The sequence below is a fragment of the Carcharodon carcharias genome, chromosome 11, assembly GCF_017639515.1.
Source record: "Carcharodon carcharias isolate sCarCar2 chromosome 11, sCarCar2.pri, whole genome shotgun sequence".
NCBI classification, from domain to species: Eukaryota; Metazoa; Chordata; class Chondrichthyes; order Lamniformes; family Lamnidae; genus Carcharodon; species Carcharodon carcharias.
In genome coordinates, this window is record NC_054477.1 from 34,172,235 (window position 1) to 34,197,326 (window position 25,092).

At 43.7% G+C, this 25,092-nt stretch overlaps 1 protein-coding gene across 1 annotated transcript in view; it reads right to left on the reverse strand.

Annotated features, from left to right (window-relative positions):
- gpr143 (G protein-coupled receptor 143) overlaps positions 1 to 25,092 on the reverse strand; it is a 74,504-nt gene that overhangs the window by 38,011 nt on the left and 11,401 nt on the right. Inside the window, exons 2-3 of the mRNA XM_041198666.1 lie at positions 684 to 790; positions 385 to 479 (exon numbers count right to left, since the gene is read on the reverse strand). Coding sequence (XP_041054600.1) covers positions 385 to 479; positions 684 to 790 — 202 coding nt within the window. The remainder of the gene's footprint in view (positions 1 to 384; positions 480 to 683; positions 791 to 25,092) is intronic.

The following is a 25,092-nucleotide window of genomic DNA, read 5'->3' on the forward strand; positions in this document are numbered from 1 at the left end:
TCGCTAACCTGACTTGGAAATACATTGACATTCCTTCACTGTTGCTGGTTCAAAATCCTGGAACTCCCTCCCTAACAGCACTGTGGGTGTACCTACACCACATGGGCTGCAGTGCTTCAAGGCAGCAGCTCACCACCACCTTCCCAAGGCCAACTGGGGATAGGCCTAGCCAGTGACACCCCATAAATGAATTTTTTAAAATCATGGTGTGATACATTTAAGCAGTTTGACTCCTTTCAGCATTGAAACTTTTAAAAACAGTAGCATTAAATTAAGAAGTGCTAGTACTTTTAATGCTATTACTTCTAAGTCTTAGATCACCAAAGCTGGAGGGTTCTAAACTCCTGTAAACTATTCACTAATAATTATCTTCTGTAAAGTTACCTTAGTCCAGAAGATCGCTTTACAACAAGATAAGCATCGACCGCATAGCAGAACAACCACCAGAAGGTGGCACTGTAGAACAGTTGAATCCAAATCTGCTGGGAGGCAGGGACAAAAGTTAAGAATGTTTCAGTTATTTGCAGAGTTAAACTAATTTGCTATTATAAAGAGATAATAAATATACAGAAAGAGCAAGAAATGTAAAAACTTGTTTTGATATCTTAACCGAAATATTGAAAAAAAATTTAGGAAGTAAACATTAAACCAGTGTTAAAGCTTCAGAAGCAGATCCTACTCACAGCGCTGGTGACACAGAAAGCTGCTGGCCATGATTCAGTTCCATTAACTGAGATTCTTGTGACAAAATCTGGGAAGCCAAGCCACACTGATGCTCTGGTTATTATTCCTTAAAGAAAAAAAAGAGGCAAACCTTATTTAAGAGAATATTGAGCACACAGCGAAAAGCTACATTAAAAGGGGGGAGATAATCACTTAAAGACGCAGAACGGAACCGCAAGTAAAACGAGGTGCATCCGAATGTGTTGTGACTTGAATCGAAAATCTATTTGCTGTATTTAATGGTGGTAATTGTACCTTGTAACAAACTCCGATAAGTAGCTTCAGTTTAATTCGAGCTACAGTTCCCAGAGGGCCTCGGGACTTCTGCGCCAGCCAGAAAATGGCCACACGTGTGTTCCGTTCATTTTCTTTTCTTTAGGCCAGGAACCAGCCCTGCGCACATGCGCAGACAGATAAAAGGAAAGAAGTGAAACAGTGCAAAACTGCAAGTCAGGTGACCTGAACCGGAGGTGCCATTCCAGAAAGGGTGACCCAGGAAACAGGACACGGGAAGGGGGTTCACGAGAAGGGACCAAACCAGAGAGTGTGGAGCAGAAAGAGGTCCCAGAAGAAAGCCCTGGCAGGGACAAAGACAGGGATTTGAAACAGATCCTGTTAAGAAGAGTTGAGAGAAAGGAGCAGGGAAATAGGCTCCGAATTAGACAGAGAGCTGCAAGGGGCAGACTTGACAAAAGTGGGCTGGAGAGAAGCCCAGAAGATCCAAGGTGGCGTCCAAGATGACTCTGTGCTGTGGGCCTTTTGGAGCAGTGGTGTTCTGCTTGGCGTGGCCGAAGAGCTGAAACTGCGCTTGGAAGGTGAAGCTCGAGTGTACTCGGAGATCCAGGGGAAAGGAGTTTCAGCAGGTGGGGTTGAAAATCTTTGTTAAGGCCAAGTGGGACTGATGTTTGAAGAGAATTCCAAGGCAAGATCTTCAAATGTGGAGATTGGAAACCCTCATGAGGAAGACAGAGTGTCAGTGAAACAGAGGTAAAAGCAAAAAACTGTGGATGCTGGAAAACTGAAATAAAAACCGAAAATGTTGGAAAAACTGAGCAGGTCTGGCAGCATCTGTGGATAGAGAAGCAGAGTTAACATTTCGAGTACGTATGAGAATACGAGTCATATGGGCTCGAAACATTAACACTGTTTCTCTCTCCACAGATGCTGCCAGACCTGCTGAGTTTTTCCAACATTTTCTGTTTTTATTTCAGTGAGACCGGTTGGCTCATGGTGTGACGAGCTCTCAGCAGGTTGTTGAGAAATCCATAGACTCTGCTTTGGTCGCATCTGTCATTTATTTTGGTGCATGGTATGTCTGACCATAGGTCACCAGTTGGTTCACATGTACCTTGTATTTACTCTAAATATTGAGCACAATTTAGATATGGTAAAGGTAGATATGGTAAATTGTTTCATCTTTCTGAATTTGTATGCATCTTTAAAGATATAGCTGGGGAAAGGAAATAGCGACTATTTGAATAATTTTGTTTATATCGAGATCTTTCCAGCCTTTTTGTTTAGTGTAATATAATGAATTTTCCTTGTTTAATAAATTTTTTATTTTGTGTGTTAATAATTACTCAGCAGAGTCTTGTGAATGCGTTCAGTAAATTACCTCTACCATTTCTAAAAAAGTTAGGATCTATCAAGCCAGGTTTCACACTGGGATCTAACTTGTCCAGTATTACATCAGCTGAGATTGTAATAACCCAGAACTCCAGAATCTTGAATTGCAACACATTAGCATGGGAAATCTTGCCAGGTACATCTACTTGCAGAAGTGAAATTTTGAATTTTAATTTTTCAGATTTATATTTGTTGTTGTGGTTGTGAGTGACATGAGAAAATTCATCTGCTTTCAGAACCCCTTTCCGCTATAACCCCTTCCCCATAAAATGTGTAAGAATAAGAGGTAACTTTGAAGAAGGTTGCTGGAGGCATATTGATGCTCTCTGCCCTGGGTCTACAGCCAGATGAAGAATTCCTTGGAGACTGCAAGCACCAAAAAGCATTGATTCCACCTGCGAAGGAATGCGACATCAATACCTTAACAGGGGAAGGGAGTACAAGGATCACTGGAAGAAAAGGACCATAATGAAAAGATGGGGTTCACTTAACCAAAAAGTCAGGGAAGAAGCAATTCAAGATTCTGGAGTTCTGGGTTATTACAATCTCAGTGGATGTAATACTGGACAAGTCAGATCCCAGTGTGAAACCTGGCTTGATAGATCCTAACTTTTTTTAGAAATGGTAGAGTTAAGTTACTGAACGCATTCACAAGACTCTGCTGAGTAATTATTAACACACAAAATAAAAAAAATTAAACAAGGAAAATTCATTATAATACACTAGACAAAAAGGCTGGAAAGATCTCGATATAAACACAAAATTATTCAAATATTCGCTATTCTCAGAATGTGAAGTACTGTCAATGTTATCCAGGCTCAAGGCCAAGGATATTATCTTATGTATTTAGAATTGGTGGTTTGCTGCTCTACATTGTGTCCTACCATAGAGATTAATCTGAATTTCCACGTTCTTAGTGTTAGCAGCCAGTTCACTTGTACTAACATAACACATTTCATTTATTCTTGGGATATGGTGTTCACTGGCTAGGCTGCTGTTTCTTGCCCATCTATAGTTGCGCTTCAGAAGATGGGTGCACCTTCAGTGTAGAATTGTTAACTGTAGCTCAATGAAGCCCTCCCACTTCAGAGTCAGAAAACTGGAGCTCCCAGTTCCACTCCAGGGGTCTGGACACGAAATTTAGATTGGCACTTCAGTGCAATCCTGAAGGAAACGTTAAACCCCATCTCCTTGCTTAGTTGGACGTAAAAGATCCCACGGTGCTAGTCGGAAGAGCAGGCGAGTCCTCCTGGTGTCCTGGCCAATGTTCATGCCTCAACCAATGCCTTAAATAGATTAAATGGCCTTTTATTTAATTAGTGTGTGTGGGAGAGCTTGCTGTGCACAAACAAGTGGCCACCTTTTCTACATGAAGTGACTACATGTCAAAAGCGCTTCATAAACTGTGAAGTGCTTTAGGTCATCCTGAATTGGAGAAAGTGCAAGAGAAATGCAAATCTCCTTTCTCAAACCACCGCAGTCCACCTCACGAAGGCAGTCCCACACTGATTGATGGAAAATAGTGGCCTTAACGCTAAGGAAGTTAAACAAATGCAAAGTACTGAGGGCACGGGAAATCTGGAATAGAAACAGAAAATGCTCAGATCAGGCAGCATCTGTGGAGAGAGAAATAAAGTGAATGCCTTCCAAAGACACTGTTGGGAGTAGTCTATAGGCCCCCTGACAGTAGCTATACTGTAGGACAGAGAATAAATCAGGAGATAATTAGGGCATGTAAAAAAGGCAATACATTAATCATGGGCGACTAATATTCATGTAGATTGGGAAAATCAAATTGGCAGAGGTAGCCATGAGCAAGGATTCATAGTGTATTTGGGTCAGTTTCTTAGAACAAAATATGATGGATCCAACCAGGGATCAGGCTATTTTGGATCTGGTAATGTGTAATGAGGCAGGTTTAATAAATTATCTCAGAGGAAAACAGTGGCCATACCATGGTAAAATTTACCATTCAGTTTGAGAATAAGTAACTTGGGGAAAAAAATTTCCCCTGTTGAGGGGGCGGAGTACGGAAGTGGGTGTGCCTCCGATTGGCACCCCCGATCAGGGGCATGCTGCCATTTTGTGGGTGGGCCAGTTAAGACCCGTCCAGCGTGATGCCCGCTAGGAAATGCTATGCGCTCCATTTGGGAGCGGGGGAGGGGAGGTGAAGAGATTCCCTCAGCTGGGAGTGCGCTGCTTCACGCATGTGCACAAAAGAGTGCACTGATCTCTCTGAGGCTAAGTGCTGCCTCAGGGAGATCGGCTTCAAATAAAAAATTGTTATACAAATGATAGAAAAAGATTTCCGTGGTATGTCCCCTCATGAGACACTGTCACATAAGTTGGGACATGATCATAACTAATACTGAAACCTTTATTAAAAATTCAAATACACTCATGAAACCTCATCCTGCATCCTGGCCGTGGATGTGGTTTCATGCTTTTTCTGAAGCCCACCAGGGCTCCCAGTCTGCCCGCCAACCTTAAGGTTGGAAGGGCAGGTCCCTTAATAGGCCATTGACAGGTCAGCGGGCGCACAGCTGACTTGGCTGCAACCCCACCGACCTGAAAATGGAAATGGCGCGGGGTGACGTCGGGCATTCCTTCCGACGTCACCGTGCGTCATTTTACGCGTCGGTGAGCAGGCCCCGCCCCCACTTGCCAACAGGAAAATTCTTCCCTTGGGTCAGAAACAACTGTGCTAAACTTAAATAAGGGTAATTAAAGGAATCAGGGCAGAGTTGGCTGGAGTGGACTGGGAGAGGAGTTTAAGAGAATAGTTCATGACTCACAACAAAGATATATCCCAGTGAGGAAGAAGGATTCTAAGAAGGGGATAACCAAGGACGTTAAGGATAGTATCAAAGTGAAATAAAAAAACATACAATGTGGCAAAGATTAGTGGTAACCCAGAGGATTGGGAAAGTTTTCAAAACCAACAAAAGATGACCAAAAAAAAAGGGGGAAAAAGTAAACTTTGAGGGTAAACTAGCAAGTAATATAAAAACGGACAATAAGAGCTTCTTTAAATATATAAAAAGGAAGAGAGACCAAAGTGAACATAGGCCCCTTAGAGAATGAAGCTGGGGTAATAATAATGGGGAACCAGGAAATGGCAGAGAAGTTGAATAAATAATTTGCATCAGTCTTCACAGTAGAAGACACTCATAGTATTCCAAAAATACTAAATAATCAAGGGGCAAAGGGTGCGGAGGAAATAAATACAATAACTATCACTAGAGATAAGGTACTAGGGAAACTAATGGAGTTAAAGGCTGATAAATCCCCTGGACCTGATGGGTTGCATCCTGGTATACTAAAGAAAGTAGCTACACAAATAGCAGATGCACTGGTAGTAAGCTTCCAAGAATCCTTAGATTCTGGAAATGTCCCAGAAGATTGGAAAACTGCCAATGTAATGCCCTTATTCAAAAAGGGAGGGAGACAAAAAACAGGTAACTATAGGCCATTTAGCTTAACATCTGTCATTGGGAAAATGTTAGAGTCTATTATAAAGGATGTAAAAGCAGAGCATTTGGAAATGCACAATATAATCAAGCAGAGTCAGCATGGCTTCATGAAGGGGAAATCATGCCTAACAAATTTATTAGAATTCTTTGAGGAAGTAACAAGCAGGATAGATAAAGGGGAACCAGCAGAAGTAATATATTTGGATTTCCAAAAGGCGTTCAATAAGGTACCGCACATGAGGCTACTTAATAAGATAAGAGCCCACAGTGTTGGGGGTAGTATATTAGCATGGATAGAGGACTGGCTAACTAATAGAAGACAGAGAGGTGGGATAAGGGGGGCATTTTCAAGATGCAACCTGGAGTGCCACAGGGATCAGTGATGGGGCCACAATTATTTACAATATATATTAATGACTTAGATGAGGGAAGTGAATATACAATTGCCAAGTTTACAGAAGACACAAAAATAGGTGGGAAGGCAAGTGGTGAGGATGACTCAAGGAGTCTACAGAGGGATATAGACAGGTTAAGCGAGTGGGCAAAAACTTGGCAATGAAATATAATGTGGGAAAATGTGAGGTCATGCATTTGGCCTTTTTTCCATAACCCTTGATTCCCTTAGAATAGAGGAGCTGAATGTTATTTAAATGGAAAAAGACTGCAGAAAGCTACAGCACAGAGGGATTTGGGAATCCTCATGCATGAATTCCAAAAAGCTAACATACAAGTTCAACAGGCAATAGGGAAGGCAAATAGAATGTTGGCCTTTATTCCAAAGGGAAAGGAATATAAAAATAGAGAAGTCTTGCTAAAACTATGCAAGGCACTAGTTAGATCACACCTAGAATACTGTGAACAGTTTTGGTCCCCTTATCTAAGGAAAGATATACTGGCATTGGATGCAATCCAGAGAAGGTTCACTAGTTTGATCGCAGGTATGGAGGGATTTTCTTATGAGGAAAGATTGAGTAGGTTAGGCCTGTACTCATTGGAGTTTAGAAGAATAAGAGGTGACCTTATTGAAACATAGAAGATTCTTAGGGGGCTTAACAGGGTAGATGCTGAGAGGTTATTTCCCCTTGTAGGAGAGTCCAGGACCAGAGAGCATATTCTCAGAATAAGGGGTCACCCATATAAGACAGAAATGAGGAGGAATTTCTTCTCTCAGAGGGTAGTTAATCTGTGGAAGTTTTTACCATAGAGGACTAAGAGGCTGGGTCGTTAAGTACATTCATGGCTGAGATAGGCAGAGTTTTAATCATTAAGGGAATCAAGGGTTATGGGGAGAAGGCAGGAAAGTGGAGTTGAGGACTATCATATCAGCCATGATCTCACAGAAAGGCAGAGAAGACTCGATGGGCCAATTTCTGCTCCTATGTCTCATGGTCTTAAACTCAATACTGAGTTCAACTATTTCAGATTGTAAGCACTGCTCCCATATTTTCAGACAGCAGGCGTTGGTAATGATTCTGTTGTTACCATGTACAGCTCCACTAGCCCTATCCTTTATAGGATCATTGACGTTTACAGAACAGAAAGAGGCCATTTGGCCCATCGTGTCCATGCCGGTCAACAAAGATCTGATTACACTAATCCCATTTTCTAGCGCTTGGCCCATAGTCCTGGAGACTATAGCAACACAAGTGAATATCTAAATACTTCTTAAATGTTACGAGAGTTTCTGACTGAACCACCCTTTCAGGCAGTGAGTTCCAGACTCCTACCATCCTCTGGGTAGAAAAAATTCTCCTCAACTCCCCTCTCAGCTTTCTACCTCTTACCTTAAATCTATGCCCCCTGGATATTGACCCATCTACTAATGGAAAAAGTGCCTTTCAATCCACCCTATTTCCCTCAATCTTATACACCTCTATTAGGTCCCCTCTCAACCTTCGATGCTCAAAGGAAAACAACGCCCATCTTTCTTTATAGCTCAGACCCTCCAGCCCAGACAGCATCCAGGTAAGTCTCCTCTGCACCCTCTCCAGTGCAATCACATCCTTCCTATAATGTGGTGACCAGAACTCCACTTGTGGCTTAACCAGCATTTTATACAATTCCAGCATAACCTCCCTGCTCTTGTATTCTTCACCTCAGCTAATAAAGGCAAGTATCCCATATGCCTTCCTAACCACCTTATCCCTGCTACCTTCAGGGATCTGTGGATATGCACACCAAGGTCCCTCTGATCTTCAGTACTTTCCAGGTTCCTACCATTCATGGTGTAATCCCTTGCCTTGTTAGCTCTCCCCAAGTGCATTACCTCACACTGGGTTGAATTCCAATTGCCACTGCTCTGCCCACCTGACCAGTCCATCAATATCCTCCTGCTGTTTATGGCTATCCTCCTCCCTATTTACTGCCGTACCAATTTTCATGTCACCCACAAACTTCTTGATCATACCACCTACATTTAAGTCTTTTGTTAAATCATTTATGTACACCACAAACAGCAAGGGCCCCAGCACCGAGCCCTGTGGAACCCCACTGGAAACAGATTTCCAGTCACAGAAACACCCCTCTACCATCATCCTCTGCTTCCTGCCTCTCAGCCAATTTTGGATTCAACGTGCCACTTTGCCTTAGATCCCATGTGCTCTTATATTCTTGACCAGTCTGCCTTGAAGGGACCTTATCAAAAGCCTTGCTAAAATCCATTTAGACCACATCAAATGCATTACCCTCCTGGTTACTTGCTCAGAAAAGTCAAACATGACCTTCCCTTAACAAATCCATGTTGACTATCCCTGATTAATCCATGTCTCTCCAAGTGCAGATATATTCTGTCCTTCAGAATTCTTTCTAGTAACTTCCCCACCACCGAGGTTAGACTGACTGGCCTGTAATTTCCTGGTTTATCCCTTCCTCCCTTTTTTAAATAATGGAGCAGCAGTCCTCCAGTCCTCTGGCACCCCACCTGTGGCCAGAGAGGACTTGAAAATTACTGCCAGGGTCCTTGATATCTCTTCACCTGCCTCCTTCAACAGCTTGGGGTACATCTCAATCGGGCTTGCGGATTTATCCACTTTTAAAGGCTGCTAGTTCCTCCTCTCTATGTTAATTTCCTCTAATATTTCACAGTCATCCACCCTAATGTCTATACCTGCGTCATCCTTTTCCATGTGAAGACTGGCGCCGAGTATTCATTGAGGACAGTACCCATGTCTTCCAGGTCCACACACAGAGTACCTCTATGGTCCCTAATTGGCTCTACTCTTTCCCTAGTTATTCTCTTGCTGTTTATATTTAGAAATATTTTACCCACCAATGCTTTCTCATGCACTTTCTTAGCTTTCGTAATTTCCTTAAGTTGCCCCCTGCACTTTTTATACTGTCTAAGGACTCTGCCATATTGAGCCCTCGCTATCTGCCATAAGCTTCTCTTTCTCTTAATCCTAACCTCTATGTCCCTTGATATCCAGGGTTCTCCGGACTTGGCCCCACCCTTTGTCTTTAAGGGAACATATTTGCCCTGTACTCTCGCTATTTCCTCCTTGAATGCCTCCCACTGTTTTGACACAGTTTTATCTGCAAGTAGCTGCTCCCAGTCCACTTGGGCCAAATCATATCTCATCTTAGTAAAATTAGCCTTTCCCCAGTTTAGAACTTTTATTCCCGGCCCAACCTTATCCTTTTCCATAACTATCCTAAATCTAACTGAGTTATGGTCATTATCTCCAAAATGCCCCCCTAATGATGCCCTTCCAAATCTCCGAATCTTAGATCCAAACCACCCCCTCCCTTGTTGGGCTTTCTACTTACTGGCTAAAAAGGTTCTCCTGGAAGCAACTTAAGAATTTTGCTCCCTCCCTACCTTGCACACTAAAACTATCCCAGTTAATATTTGGATAGTTAAAATCCCCGTGTATTACTGCCTTATTGTTCTTACACTTCTCTGAAAGTTGATAACATATTTGATCCTCTATCTCTCTCTGACTGTTTGGGGTCCTACAGTACACACCCACAGTGTGTTTGCCCCTTTTGTGTTTTTTACTTCCACCCATATGGCTTAATTTGATGATTCTTCCAAGGTATCATCCCTCCTCACTGCTATAATTGATTCCTTGATCAATATTGTGAACCTCTCTTCTATCCCTCCCTCTATCCCGTTTGATTATCCTATAACCAGGAATGTTGAGCTGCCAATCCTGCCCTTCTTTGAGCCAAGTCTCAGTCTTAATTGTGATATCATACTCCCACGTGCCAATCTGTGCCCTCAACTCGTCTGTCTTACTCTTCAGGCTCCTTGCATTGAATTATATTCCATTTAGCCTTCTTTCTTATTTAGCCTATGTTTCCTCTGCCTTCTAGACTCATTTACTAGCGTTTTAACTTCTAATTCCATCTCTGCTTCTCTCCCTTCTGAACTATGTCTCAGGATCCCATTCCCCTGCCAATTTAGTTTAAATCCACCCCAAACAGCATTAGCAAACCTCCCCGTGAGGGTGTCAGTCCTGTTCCTATTCAGATGTAACTCGTCCAACTTGTATAGGTCCCACCTCCCCCCGAAATGGTCCCAATGCCCCAAGAATCTAAAGTCCTCTCTCCTGCACCATTTCTCCAGCCAAGCATTCATCAGCTCTATCCTTCTGTTTCTATACTCACTACTGTGTGGCACCAGGAGTAATCCGGAGATTACTACCTTTGAAGTCCTGCTTTCTGTTTCAATTTCCTACCTAACTCCCTAAAGTCTGCTTGCAGGACCTCGTTTCTCTTTCTTCCTATGTCATTGGTCCCAACATGGACCATGACCTCTGGCTGTTCACCCACCCCCTTCAGAATGCCCTGCAGCCGTTCTGTGACATCCTTAACCCTGGCACCTGGGAGGCAACATACCATCCTGGAGTCATGTCTACGGCCACAGAAGCACATACTAGCCTCACCAATGAATCCCCTACCTCTATTACCCTTCCACGCTTCCTCCTCCACACCCCCACCCCCCCACCCCCCAAGCAGCTGGACCACCCACAGTGGCATGGCCTTGGCTCAGATTGGCCTCCACAGAGGAACAGTCACTCTCACATTTTTCCAAGTTGGAAAAATCATTTGAGAGTGAGATGCACTTGGGGGATTCCCTCACTACTTGTCTGGTCCCTTTCTTCTGTCTGGTGGTCACCCATTCCCTCTCTGTTTGCACTTCCTTAAGCTATGGGGTGACCACGCCCTGAAACGTGCTATCCACAAATCTCTCAGCCTTGTGAATGCACCAGAGTGCCCCCAGCTGCTGCTCAAGATCCAAACCCAGAGCTCGAGTTGCTCCAGTCAGAGGCACTTCCTGCACACATGGGCATCCAGACCGCCAGAAGTGTCTAGGAATTCCCACATAGCTCAGGGCATGCAGATCACAGGGCTGAGCTCCCAGACATATCTTAACTAAATAAAATACGGGACCTTGCTTTTATTTTACCCTTACTCCTACTTGAGTATAGACTAGATGCTTGACTCTCTAGATAGACTAGATCCTCTAGGTGCTGCTGACTACCTATCCATCCCAGGGTCTTCCTCTCACACTCTCCCCTAGGTGCTGCTGGTTGCCTGTCCCAGGGCCTCCTCTTGCACTCTCTTCCTTTTTTCCAGCAGAAGCTGTCATACTTCCCACATGCCAAGGACCAGAAGACAGGTATAACACTAACAAACTCTACTTCCAATTTGCACACCTGTCAGTTGTATTCAGGAGATCATGTGTTAATCTAGCCCTGCCTAGCTCCCATGCCTGGAGCAGAGTCTCATATAATTACTCCTATACAGCTTCACCCTGAAAACGGATCTTAATTTTGAACACAGAACATCACTTCTTGCTGCAGTTTATTCCATTTCTCACATAACTGTCTTTGTTACCCAAGAGATGCTACCAATCCATGATGTAACAATACTGTACAACATGGACTGGAATTACTGTCCTGGATATGTTATGCCTGATCCTCAAAGCTTAAGTAGGTACTGTACCAAAGCCCTTATATCAGTGAACTAGTAATCCAGATACACCAGTACAAATCCCACCGTGCAGCCAGAGAATTTAAATTCAGGTAATTAAATAAATATAGAATAAAAAGCTAGCATCAGTAATGGAGACCATGAAACTGCTGGATACGATGAGAAGGAAAAGAGGGGCTTTTAGCAGGTACAAGGGAAGCAAATCAGCGGAGGCATTAGTGGAGTACAGAAAGTGCAGGGTGGAGATTAAGAAAGCAATTAGGAGAGCAAAGAGGGGATATGAGAAAGCTCTGGCTGGTAAAAGTAGGGAAAATCCCAAGATATTCTATAAGTATATCGACAGGAAGAGGATAACCAGGGAAAGAGTCAGGCCCATTAGGAACCAAGGGGGAAATCTATGGGTGGAGCCAGAGGACACCGGTAGAGTGTTGAATGAATACTTCACATCCATCTTCACCCAAGCCAATGAGGATGAAGGTATGGAACTCAGGGAGACAGACTGCAAGGTTCTTGGGCAAATTGATATAGGGAGTAACAATGTATTGGAGGTGTTGGCAGGCTTAAAAGTGGACAAATCTCTAAGTCCAGATGATTTGTGTCCCAGGCTGCTGAGGGAGACAAGGGAGATCGCAGGGGCTCTGACTCAAATTTTTAATTCCTCTCTGGCCACAGGGGAGGTGCCAGAGGACTGGAGAACAGCTAATGTGGTTCCACTATTTAAGAAGGGTTGTAGAGATAAGCCAGGGAACTATAGGCCAGTGAGTCTCACGTCAGTGGTAGGGGAACTATTGGAGAAAATTCTGAAGGAGAGAATCTATCTCCACTTGGAGAGGTAAGATTTGATCAGGGATAGTCAGCATGGCTTTGTCAGAGGGAGGTCATGCCTAACAAATTTGATTGAATTTTTTGAGGAGGTGACCAGGTGTGTAGATGAAGGTAGTGCAGTTGATGTAGTTTATATGGATTTCAGCAAAGCCTTTGACAACGTCCCACATGGGAGACTTATAAAGAAGGCAATTGCACGTGGGATACAGAGTAATTTGATAAGGTGGATTCAAAATTAGCTTAGTTGTAGGAGGCAGAGGGTGATGACAGAAGGATGCTTTAGTGACTGGAAGCCAGTGTCCAGTGGTGTACCACAGGGATTCTGCTCGGGCCCCTTTTATTTGTCATTTATATAAATGACATAGATGACTATGTGGGGGGTAGGATTAGTAAATTTGCGGATGACACAAAGATTGGCCGGGTGGTTAACAGTGAGGTTGAGTGTCTTGGGCTACAGGAAGATATAGACGGGATGGTCAAATGGGAAGATAAGTGGCAGATGGAATTTAACCCTGAAAAGTGTGAGGTGATACACTTTGGAAGGAGTAATTTGACAAGGAAGTATTCAATGAATGTCATGACACTAGGAAGTTCTGAGGAACAAAGGGACCTTGGCGTGTGTGTCATAGATCTCTGAAGGCGGAGGGGCATGTTAGTGGGGTGGTGAAAAAGGCATATGGGATACTTGCCTTTATCAATCGAGCCATCAATTACAAAAGTAGGGAGGTCATGCTGGAGTTGTATAGAACCTTAGTGAGGCCACAGCTGGAGTTCTGTGTGCAGTTCTGGCCGCTACATTATAGGAAGGATGTGATTGCACTGGAGGGGGTGCAGAGGAGATTCACCAGCATGTTGCCTGGGATGAAACATTTAAGTTATGAAGAGAGGTTGGATAGACTTGGGTTGTTTTCATTGGAGCAGAGAAGTCTGAGGGATGACCTGATCGAGGTGTACAGAATTATGAAGAGCATGGACAGGGTGGATAGGGGGCAGCTGTTCCCCTTAGTTGAAGGGTCAGTCACAAGGGGATATAAGTTCAAGGTGAGGGACAGGAGGTTTAGGGGGGATGTGAGGAAAAACTTTTTTTTACGCAGAGGGTGGTGACGGGCTGGAATGCACTGCCTGGGAGGGTGATGGAGGCGGGTTGCTTCACATCCTTTAGAAAGTGCCTGGATGAGCACCTGGCACGTCATAACCTTCAAGGCTATGAGCCAATTTCTGGTAAATCGGATTAGGTAAATAGGTCAGGTGTTTCTCACGTGTTGGTGCAGACTTGATGGGCAGAAGGGCCTCTTCTGCACTGTGTGATTCTGTGATTGTTGACAGGGTGGCGTTATGTAATTGTCATTTGTGTAGTGGCAATGCTGGCCATCAGGAACAACCAACATGATTGTCTTATGAAGCAGTCAGATTGGTGTAAAAACCTCACCTGATTCACCAATTTCTGTTCAGGTAGGAAATCTGGCATTTTTACCTGGTCCATCTCACAGGCGACTCCAAACCAACACCAATATTGTTGATGCTCAACTACCACCTGAAATGGCCCAGCAAGCTTCTCAGTTGTGCTCAAGAAGCTGATTAGAGATGGTCAATAAATGCTGGCCTTGCCCATATCCCCTCCAAAAAAGTAATCCACTCTAATTAGGGACAAATCAATTTGAATCCATTCTACAGTCAGGGCTTTAAGCTATCTATTTATGAGCATTCAGTAAATAGAATGATGCTGCTTTAATACTGTCTCAGTTTTAGTTTGGATGCTAGGATGGGTGTCCATTAACTGCCTCTCTCCACTTACACAACCAAAACAAGTGGTGGACTTTTACAGCCCCTCCTGCCAGTGGGATTTTCCAGTCCTGCTGAAGTCAAAAGGACTTTGGAATGGCTCGCTGCATTTTCCAGCCCCACCCCCACCAAAATGGGGCCATAAAATTCCACCCTAGATTCCTTGTATATCTCAACCTTGTGGACCCAGTTTTTTTAATGTCAATCTGAGTGTAAATACTGACGGTCCATCAGAAAACATTGATTTCTTGGTATCCAAAGTAAAATAGCAGGAGTATAAATAGGACTATGTAATAAATAACCACTCAAGTCAGATGATGTGCCAGTAGATTAACTTCACTACAATGGTTCAAATGCTTTTAGATCTTACTTTAGTTGTCCTAATACGTTAGCCTCATTCATGCAAGTAGCCTGATTGGCATCAAACACTTTATTCTTCTTTGACCATGTATCACACAATAGAAGGAAAGCCCTTGCATTTCTATAACACCTTCCATGATCTCAGAATACCCTAAAGTTTGCATGAAGGTTCACAAACCTGTACCACAGGCTACTGCAAAAGCAAATAGAGATCAGCATGCTTCATCATGATGATTAAATACAAAAGTGTGCTCTCTTGTGTAAACCTTGGCAAGGTCTCATTTAGAAAACTCTGGCTTGAATTTTACCGTTGGCGGGCACAAGCGATCAGTGGGCCCGGGAGCGGCTGGGAAATGGACCCCCAACCACAATCGGCCCCTGACCGCCAATTAGCGGCCAGCCAGCGTGAAATGCGCACTGAAAAGCTGAGCATTGACCGGGTGGGAGCGGGAAGAGGGTGGGTGATGATGTCACCATGGTCGACGGGTGAGCGCTTCAAGTGAGCTCCCTGAAGGCAGACAGCTGCCTTAGCGAACTGCAGATCTGCAAATGATTAAATAAAGATTTTAAAAGCTGCAAAAAATGTCCATGCATCACAATCAAGCACCTGAAAATATACCTCATAAAAATGCTGTCCACAGATATTTATATTTATTTTATTTCATGATGGAGATCTCATCCCACCCTTGGATGAGATTTGATGAAAAACGTAAAGGCCGTCTGGCTGATTTGCCAACTGTAAGGTTGGACGGGCCACGAAAAATCAGAGACAATTGCGACATTAATGGGCTTAATTGCCCTCTTAATTGTTGGCTGGCGCACTTCTGACATTTGCACATGCCTGCCAAGCGAAATATCACAGGAATGCGCGATGATGTTGGGACCCTCATCGCACGATATGTCGCGTGATTTTACGCCTGATCAGATTGGGCGCACACCTGCCTGCCCGCGTGACATAAAATTCTGCCTTATGTATAATTTTGGACCCCATCACATGATAGACGATCTACAGCCCATGGAAATGGTTCAGAGAAGGTTCATTACATTTTCTAGTTGAAAAGTCAATGATAGGCTGAGAGAGATGAAGCTTTAATTCCAGAAAAGTGTAGACCTTAAGGAAATTAGAATTATACAGCACAGGAGGCCATTTGACCCATCATGCCTGTGCCAACTCTTTGAAAGTGTTATCCAATTAGTCCCACTCCACTGCTCTTTCCGCATGGCACTGCAATTATTTTCAAGTGTATAACCAATTCCTTTTTGAAAGTTATTATGGATCTGCTTCCACCATCCATCCAGGCAGTGAACTCCAGCCTTTAACAACTTACGGCGTGAAAATTAAATCAGGTCTTTAAAAGAAAAATGAAAGGGTTACATTTGGTCCAGATGGATGGGCTATTTGAGTTGGATAGCTTGGGAAGACTTGAGAACTTGAATAGAATGGGTACATTCATTCCTCTAATTAAATCAGCAATGTAATCAAGTTTTAAAACAGTCAGCAAAAGCTGTTAGTTTCAGGTCTCCAGCATGGGTCATTAACCCAGAGACAATAGAAATTTCTGAGGAGACTGAATAGAAAGAGATAAGAGGTGCACAGGCACTATCAATGCTTGGATGTATACAAATCATGAATATAACTGGAGAGGTTGGGGGGTAGTGCATGGAAGAAAATGTGATTGGACAAATTCCCCTTCATAGGGGCTTGGTTCAATCAGCGTAGGTTCAAGTTGAGACTGTGATGACAATGCAGTATATGCCTGGAACAGGAATCACCGTCCTACCCAAGGATCAACAGATGAATGTGATTCTCAATTGTTCTTGCAAACTGCTACTCAAATACTGTAATGTATTAAGTCTTGTTTATTTTCATTTGACTTAAGGATCAACACAACATTACCTTTTTGACCACTTGGAATGAGTTTAAAAGGTGTATTGTTAGGTTGGGAGGACTGGGGACAGCAGGTCTGAGTTTAAACTACATAAAGAACCAGATAAGGCCTCAGGAGGCGTGTCTTTTCAAAGTGAGACCTTAATCTACAGAACATGTTCATGAACTGATTCATGCAGTGTGTGAATTGGAGGGACTGGAAGTAGCTGCAATGGGGAGCCACTCAGTGCAGAGACGGAGGGGAGAAAGAAGGGAAAATATCTCAGAGACAGAGACAATCACACGGCATGGTTTTGAGATTCGTAGCTGATAGGGATTTTGAAGAAGAAAGTTTCAATGAAAACACTGAAACATTAGCCTGTCCCTTATGCTGATTTAAAAAATTAAATGAAGAATGAAGACTAGCTGTTTTCTGCTTTCTCTATAGACTAGGAGCTCTGAGGCGAAAGGTTAGACAATGACAATTGTACAGCCCAGAACTGCAATCAACTATCTCAACACACAGTGGGATTTAACCCTCAAGATCATTTGTTTACATGGTTTCTATAATCACAGAAACAAGACCATTTCAGCACAACAGGCTCCTGCCAGTGTTTATCCTCCACACAAGCCTCCCCCGTTCTTCATTTAAGCCCATCAGAAGAACTTCTATTCCTTTTACACTTGTGTCTTTCCCTAGCTTCCCCTTGAATAAAACTATGCTATTCACCTCAAACACTCTCCATGGTAGCAAGTTCCATATTCTAACCACTCTCTGGGCAAAGTGATTTCTCTTCTGGATTTATTAGTGACTATCTTATGTTTATGGCCACTCCACTTGCAGGCAGGACCAAAGTTAAAGTTATAAAACATTGGTTAGGCCTCAACTGGAGAATCGGGTCCAATTCCAGCAATGCACTCTAGGAAGGATGTGAAGGCTTGAGAGAGGATACAAAAGATATTTATGAGGGTGGTCCCAGAGTTGAGGGTCTTCAGTTACATAGATAGATTGGAGATGCTGAGGTTATTCTCCTTAGAAAAGAGGAGGCTGAAAGGAGATTTGATCAAGGTGTTCCAAATCATGGAGGGTCCAGACAGAGATGATAGAGAGAAATTTTTCCTACTGGCGGAAGGGCTGAGAAGTGAAGGGCCTAGATTTAAGACATTTGCAAAAGATGACATGAGGTAAAGCTCTTTTTGAAAAAAAATGCAACAAGTGGGAAGGAACTGGAATGTACTGCCTGAGAGTGTGGTGGAGGTAGATACAATCAGACTGAAAGAAAATTGGATAAGCACCTGAAAAGAAAAAAATTGCAGACAAAAAAAGGGCAGGGGACTGGGACTAGTTAAGTTGCTCTTGTTGAGAGCTGGCATGGACTCAACAGGCCAAATGTCTTCTTCCTGTGCTGGAACCACCCTACCATTTTATAAACTCTTGATTGTGGCCAACACTTTACAAATAGAAAGCAGGTGAGGGATTGGGTATACATTGATGGATCAATTTCAGGGCAGAGAGGGGAGAGATATTTTCCAGGTTTTTTTCACCCCTAATTTGGTATTGGGAGTTTTTTTTTGCTAACCTCGCTCAGTAGATTGCATGACTGCTTGGTGAGGGATGGGAAAGGTGAGGTGCAGGTGCTGTAACATGATAGCATAGGATGACTCTTTGCTGGACCAGCTGGTCTTTTACTGTCCTTTGTTATTCTCCTTTCATTCTATTCACTCAAACAAAAAGTAACTGATGATGTGAATGTAAAACAGTCTTTATTTACACTCATCCAAGAAGCTGTTTTCATTCCTGTAGTTTCCTTTTTTGGTCTGTATTTCTGACACAAGTGTGAAACCAAAGAATATGAAGAGCTAATCCCTGTGCATCAAGAAAGAATAGTTATAATTTCTATATTAAAAAAACATATATCTATATTATTGGCCAACATCTACTTTCTTCTTTTAACTCTTTGTAATTTAGCTAATCTTACCAATTTAAATGCATACAAAGGATTACACAGGATGTACAGCACAGATCAGACCATTCAGCCCAACCAGCTCATGCCAGTGTTTATGCTCCACTCGGGCTTCCTTTCAGGTTTCTTCATCATAACACTCTATTCCCTCCTCTCGCATATGTTTGTCTAGCTTCCCCTCAAATGCAATAATATTCACTTCTACCACTCCCTGTGGTAGCAAGTTCCACATTCCCACCTCTCTTTAGGTAAAGTGGTTTCTTCTGAATTCCCCATTGGATTTCTTGGTGACTATCTTATATTGATGCAGTCCTACTCCGGCCCCCTTCCACAACTCTTTCTCCGGTACATCGATGATTACTTCGGTGCCGCTTCATGCTCTCGTCAGGACTTGGAAAAATTTATTAATTTTGCTTCCAATCTCCACCCCTCCATCATTTTCACGTGGTCCATCTCTGACACTTCCCTTCCCTTCCTTGACCTCTCTGTCTCAATCTCTGGTGATAGACTGTCCACCAATATCCATTACAAACCCACCGACTCCCACAGCTATCTCGACTACAGCTCCTCACACCCTGCTTCCTGTAAGGACTCCATCCCATTCTCTCAGTTCCTTCGCCTCCGTCGCATCTGTTCCGATGATGCTACATTCAAAAACAGTTCCTCTGACATGTCCTCCTTCTTCCTTAACCGAGGTTTTCCACCCACGGTCGTTGACAGGGCCCTCAACCGTGTCCGGCACATCTCCCGCGCATCCGCCCTCACGCCTTCTCCTCCCTCCCAGAAACATGATAGGGTCCCCCTTGTCCTCACTTATCACCCCACCAGCCTCCGCATTCAAAGGATCATCCTCCGCCATTTCCGCCAACTCCAGCATGATGCCACCACCAAACACATCTTCCCTTCACCCCCCTTATCGGCATTCCGTAGGGATCGCTCCCTCCGGGACACCCTGGTCCACTCCTCCATCACCCCCTACTCCTCAACCCCTCCTATGGCACCACCCCATGCCCACGCAAAAGATGCAACACCTGCCCCTTCACTTCCTCTCTCCTCACCGTCCAAGGACCCAAACACTCCTTTCAAGTGAAGCAGCATTTCACTTGCATTTCCCCCAACTTAGTCTACTGCATTCGTTGCTCCCAATGTGGTCTCCTCTACATTGGAGAGACCAAACGTAAACTGGGCGACCGCTTTGCAGAACACCTGCGGTCTGTCCGCAAGAATGACCCAAACCTCCCTGTCGCTTGCCATTTCAACACTCCACCCTGCTCTCTTGCCCACATGTCTGTCCTTGGCTTGCTGCATTGTTCCAGTGAAGCCCAACGCAAACTGGAGGAACAACACCTCATCTTCCGACTAGGGACTTTACAGCCTTCCGGACTGAATATTGAATTCAACAACTTTAGGTCGTAAGCTCCCTCCCCCATCCCCACCCCCTTTCTGTTTCCCCCTTCCCTTTTTTTTTCCAATAAATTATAAAGATTTTCCTTTTCCCACCTATTTCCATTATATATAAAAAAAACCCCCACTAGAGCTATACCTTGAGTGCCCTACCATCCATTCTTAATTAGCACATTCGTTTAGATAATATCACCAACTTTAATTTTAACACCTATGTGTTCTATTGTATTATTGTCGTTGACATCTTTTGATGATCTGCTTCTATCACTGCTTGTTTGTCCCTACAACCACACCCCCCCAACCCCCCCCCCCCACCTCTTTGTCTCTCTATCTCTCCGCCCCCCACACACACACCTTAAACCAGCTTATATTTCAACTCTTTCTTGGACTCGAACGCAAGTTCTGTCGAAGGGGCATGAGGACTCGAAACGTCAACTCTTTTCTTCTCCGCCGATGCTGCCAGACCTGCTGAGTTTTTCCAGGTAATTCTGTTTTATATTGATACCCCCTAGTTATGTTCTTCCCCACAAGTGGAAACATTCTCTATCCACTCTATCAAAACCTTTCATCATTTTAAAGACCTCTATTAGGTCACCCTTCAGCCCTTTTTTGTCCCCCTCCCCCCAAAAAGAGAGAAGAGACACAGCCTGTCAATCCTTTCCTGATATGTATACCCACACATTTCGGGTATCATCCCCGTAAACCTACTCAGCACCCTCTCTCCAATGCCTCTATATCCTTTTTATAATATGGCAACCAGATCTACATGCAGTACTGGAAGCATGGCCTAACCAAGATTTGGCATAACATGTTTACTTTTCAATTCTATCTTCTAGAAATAAAGTTTAGTCCTTGGTTTGCTTTTTTATAATATAGCCTTGCTAACCTGTGGCACAACTTTTTGTGATTGGTGGTATATTTGTGCATGTTCTATTTAATAGCACAAGAGGTTTATATTAAAACTAAATAGTCATTGCCACATATAGCTTGTAGTTATTTTTCATATAGTAATATTGAATTACAAACTAAAGTGCAGAGTAATCCATTGTGTTGTACAAACGGAAAAAGGTCTGCATTTTAATCTGCTCACCATTCAAGACTCTTTGATGGTAACTCCTCTAAATATCGCCATGGAGGAGTTATTTTGAAGTGGATTTCATTTAAAGAAATGACATTAAAAAATTAAATTGAAAGCACTTGTAAACTTTGCTGTTTCGCATGTTATTTGATGCTGTGTCATCCAACATCAATTGTGGTTTATACTATATTATACAAGTCCTCGAAAAGAAAGGACTTGCATTTACATATTGAAGGGTCATGAGGACTCGAAACGTCAACTCTTTTCTTCTCCACCGATGCTGCCAGACCTGCTGAGTTTTTCCAGGTAATTCTGTTTTTGTTTTGCATTTACATGTTGTTGTTCATGATATTAGGTTGTCCCAAAGCACTTTACAACTAATGGAGTGTATTATTGTAATATAGGAAATACAATGACCAATATGCACACAGCAAGGTCTAATAAACAGCAATGTAATAATGGCCAGAAACTCTGTTTTAAGTGATATTGGTTGAGAGATAAATATTGATCAACCATGCTCCTATCCAAGCTGTTCCAATACAGCTACAACACTGGCATCTATCCAACAATGTGGAAAATTGCTCAAGTATGTCCTGTTCACAAACAGCAGGACGTATCCAATCTAACCAATTACCATCCTAACAGTCAATTCTCAATCATCAAAGTGATGCAATTTGACATTAACAGTGCTCTCATGTGGCACTTAGAAATAATCTGCTCACTCATTTTGGATTCTGCTAGGGCCATTCAGCTCCTGACCTCATTACAGCTTTGGTCCAAACATAGACAAAAACAGCTGAATTCCAGTGATGAGGAGAGAGTGACTGCCCTCAGCATCAAGACAGAAATTGATAGAGTGGAGCATCAAAGACACCTGACAAAATTGAAGTCAACATGAATCAGGGAAAAAACTTCTCCACTGGTTGGAGTCATATCTAGCACAAAGGAAGATGTTTGTAGTTGTTGGAGGTCAATTATCTCAGCCCCAGGACATCACTGCAGGACTTCCTCAGGATAGTGCCAAAGGTCCAAACATCTAAAATGTACTTCATCAATGACTCTCCCTTCATCATAAGGTCAGAAGTGGGGAAGTTCAGATGATTGCACAGTGTTTAGTACCATTCTCAACTCCTCAGACACTGAAGCAATCTCTGTCCATATCCAACAAGACCTGGGGCAGGATTTACCAGTCGTCGGGTGGGCAGGCCCAGGAGCAGCCGTGAAACGGTCTGCCACCCGCGATCGGGCCTGACCCCGATTTCACTCTGGCTGGCCAATTAATGGCCAGCCAGCATGGGAACATGCGCTGAGGAGCTCAGCACTGCTGGGGTGGGGGCAGGAGGAGTGCGAGTGCAGAAGTCTGCGCTTGCACGGAGAGCGCACTGAAAGTTTCCCAAGTGCACAGAGCTGCCTCGGGGGGCTGAAGAATTGTGGACACAAAAATAAACATTTAAAAACTGTGAGAAATGTGTCCCCACATGTGACTCAGTCAGAAGAAGAGGGACATGATTAAAAGTTTTTTTTTAAATTGTTTTTGGAAACCTATTCCTGCCAATGGATGAGATTTCATAAAAAATCCAAAGGCCGCATGACCGATTTGCCCAGCCCGCCCCCCCAACTGAACGGTTGGATGGGCAGTGAAAAATACAAATTAATTACCTGCTTAAGGGCCTTAATAGGCCTCTAAATTGTTGGCGGGCGTATTGCTGACTCTTGACCGCATTCGCCAATCGAAAGATTGTGAGTGCACAAGTTGACATTAGGATGCTTGACTGATGTCATTGTGCATGATTTTATGCCTGATCAGGTTGGGCATGGCTCACCTGCAGGACATAACATCATGCCCCTGGACAATCTTAAGGCTTGGGCAGTTAACTGGCAAATAACATTCATACCACGCAAGTGCCAGACAACGGCTGGCTCCAGCAAGAGAGAATCACCTCCCCTTGATGTTCAGCAGTGTTATCTTCAATGACTCCTCCACCTATCAACATCCTGAGAAATACCATTTACCAGAGATTGAAATGGACCAGCCATAAAAATACTTTGGCTACAAGAGCAAGTCATACCGGGCATTAACAACACTCAAGCTCGGTGCCATCCAGGACAAAGCATCCTGCTTGATCAGCACCCCATCCACCACCTTAAATATTCACCCTGCACCTCCACACCTCCCCCCATCCATCTCCACAGCGGTGTGTACCATCTACACAATGCACTGCTGCAACTCACCAAGGTTCCTTCAACAGCACCTTCCAAACCTGTGATCTTTACCACATAGAAGGACAAGGACAGCAGATGCTTTGGAACACCACCATCACCCACAAGTCACTCACTGCAGAATACCCAGGTTCTGTCCTGCTCTTTGGAACCACAGTATTTATATGGCTGATCCGGTTAAGTTTCTGGCCAATGGTGACCAAGGATGTTAATGATGGGGAAATTTGATGATGCAATGCTGTTTAATGACAGGGGAGATGGTTAGGCTCTCTTGTTGGAGGCAGCCATTGCCTGGAAAATGGATGGTGTGAATGTTGCTTGCCACTAATTCAGCCCAAATCTAAATGTTGTCCTGGTCTTGCTGCACATGGGCAAGGACTGCTTCAGTATCTGAAGAATTGCAAATGAAACTGAACACTGCGCACACCAGCAATCCACTGTGGTCTTATGATAGAGGATAGGTCATTGATAAAGCACTTGAATATGTTTGGACCTAGAAGAATATCCTGAGGAATTCTTGTAGCGATGTCCTGGGGCTGAGATGGTAGGTCTCCATAAGTCACAACCACCAACATCACCATCATCACTTCCCGTGGTTTCTCAGATTCCTCGATTTTCAATTCATTTCCAAATCGTGCTGCATTAGGGCCAGTTTTCTGATGCATCTATTAGGATCTAGACTAAGACTGTCCAAAATTCAACTTAAGAAGATTCTTCAGAACCTGCAAACAGAGACTTTCATCCCAGTGGTCTGAACTTTTTGTTTGAGTAACTGTCTTAGCAGCTACAAAGGAAGGGGGTAAGGAAAGAATTGGGACCATTTTACACACGTGGGGCAGAATTTCTCTCTTCAACGGAAAGGCGGGCGCCCAACCAAGACGAGAGTAAAATAGTGCGCGACAACGTAAAGGGTCTGTCCCAACATCGTCGCGTGCAATCTCGAGATCTTTTGGTCAGCGGGCATGCAAGAGGCGACAGCGTGCCCAACAATTTAAGGCCCTTAATCAATTAATTAAATTGTATTTTTCGTTGCCCGCCCAACTATTCGGTTGGCAGGTGGGTGAAAAGGCCAAGCAGCCTTTGGATTTATTATGAAGCCTCACCCACAGGTGGGATGAGGTTTCCAACAGGAATTAAGAATAAAATATAAATATTTAAATCTCATAACATGTCCCTGTTCATGTGATAGAATTACATGTGAGGACGTGTTCATTTGATTTTTAACATTTTTTTTAGGCTGTTCTAAATCTTCAGCTCCTGAGGGAGCTTCCAGTGAATGCACCCACACGCAAACTTCTGTGCCCGCCCTCCTCCTGCCCGCAATCTGGCAGCGCTCAGTGTTGCAGTGCATGATTCATGCTGGCTAATTAGCCAGCCAGCGTGAAATCGCGGTCGGGGCCTGATTGCGGGCAACAGTCGGTTTCGCGATGGCTCCCAGGCCTGCTCACTGCGCCCACCTGACGAAAGAAAAATTCTGCCCATGCAAGTTCAACTGTTGGACAATTCAGAATTCAAAGAAGGAGGCCATTTGGCCCATCATGTCTGCACTGGCTCTCCAAATGAGCATTAGGACCTAGTGCCATTGCCCTACCTTTGCCCCCCAGTACCCCTGCACATTATTTGAATAGAAACAATCATCTAATGTCCTCTTGAATGCCTCAATTGAACCTGCCTCCATCACACTTCCAGGCAGTGCATTCCAGACCCAAGCCACTCGTTGTGTGAAAAAGTTTTTTCTCAAGTCACATTTGCTTCTTTTTCAAATCACTTTAAATCTGTGCCATCTCATTTTTGATGCTTTTATGAGCAGGAACAGCTTCTTCTTATTTACTC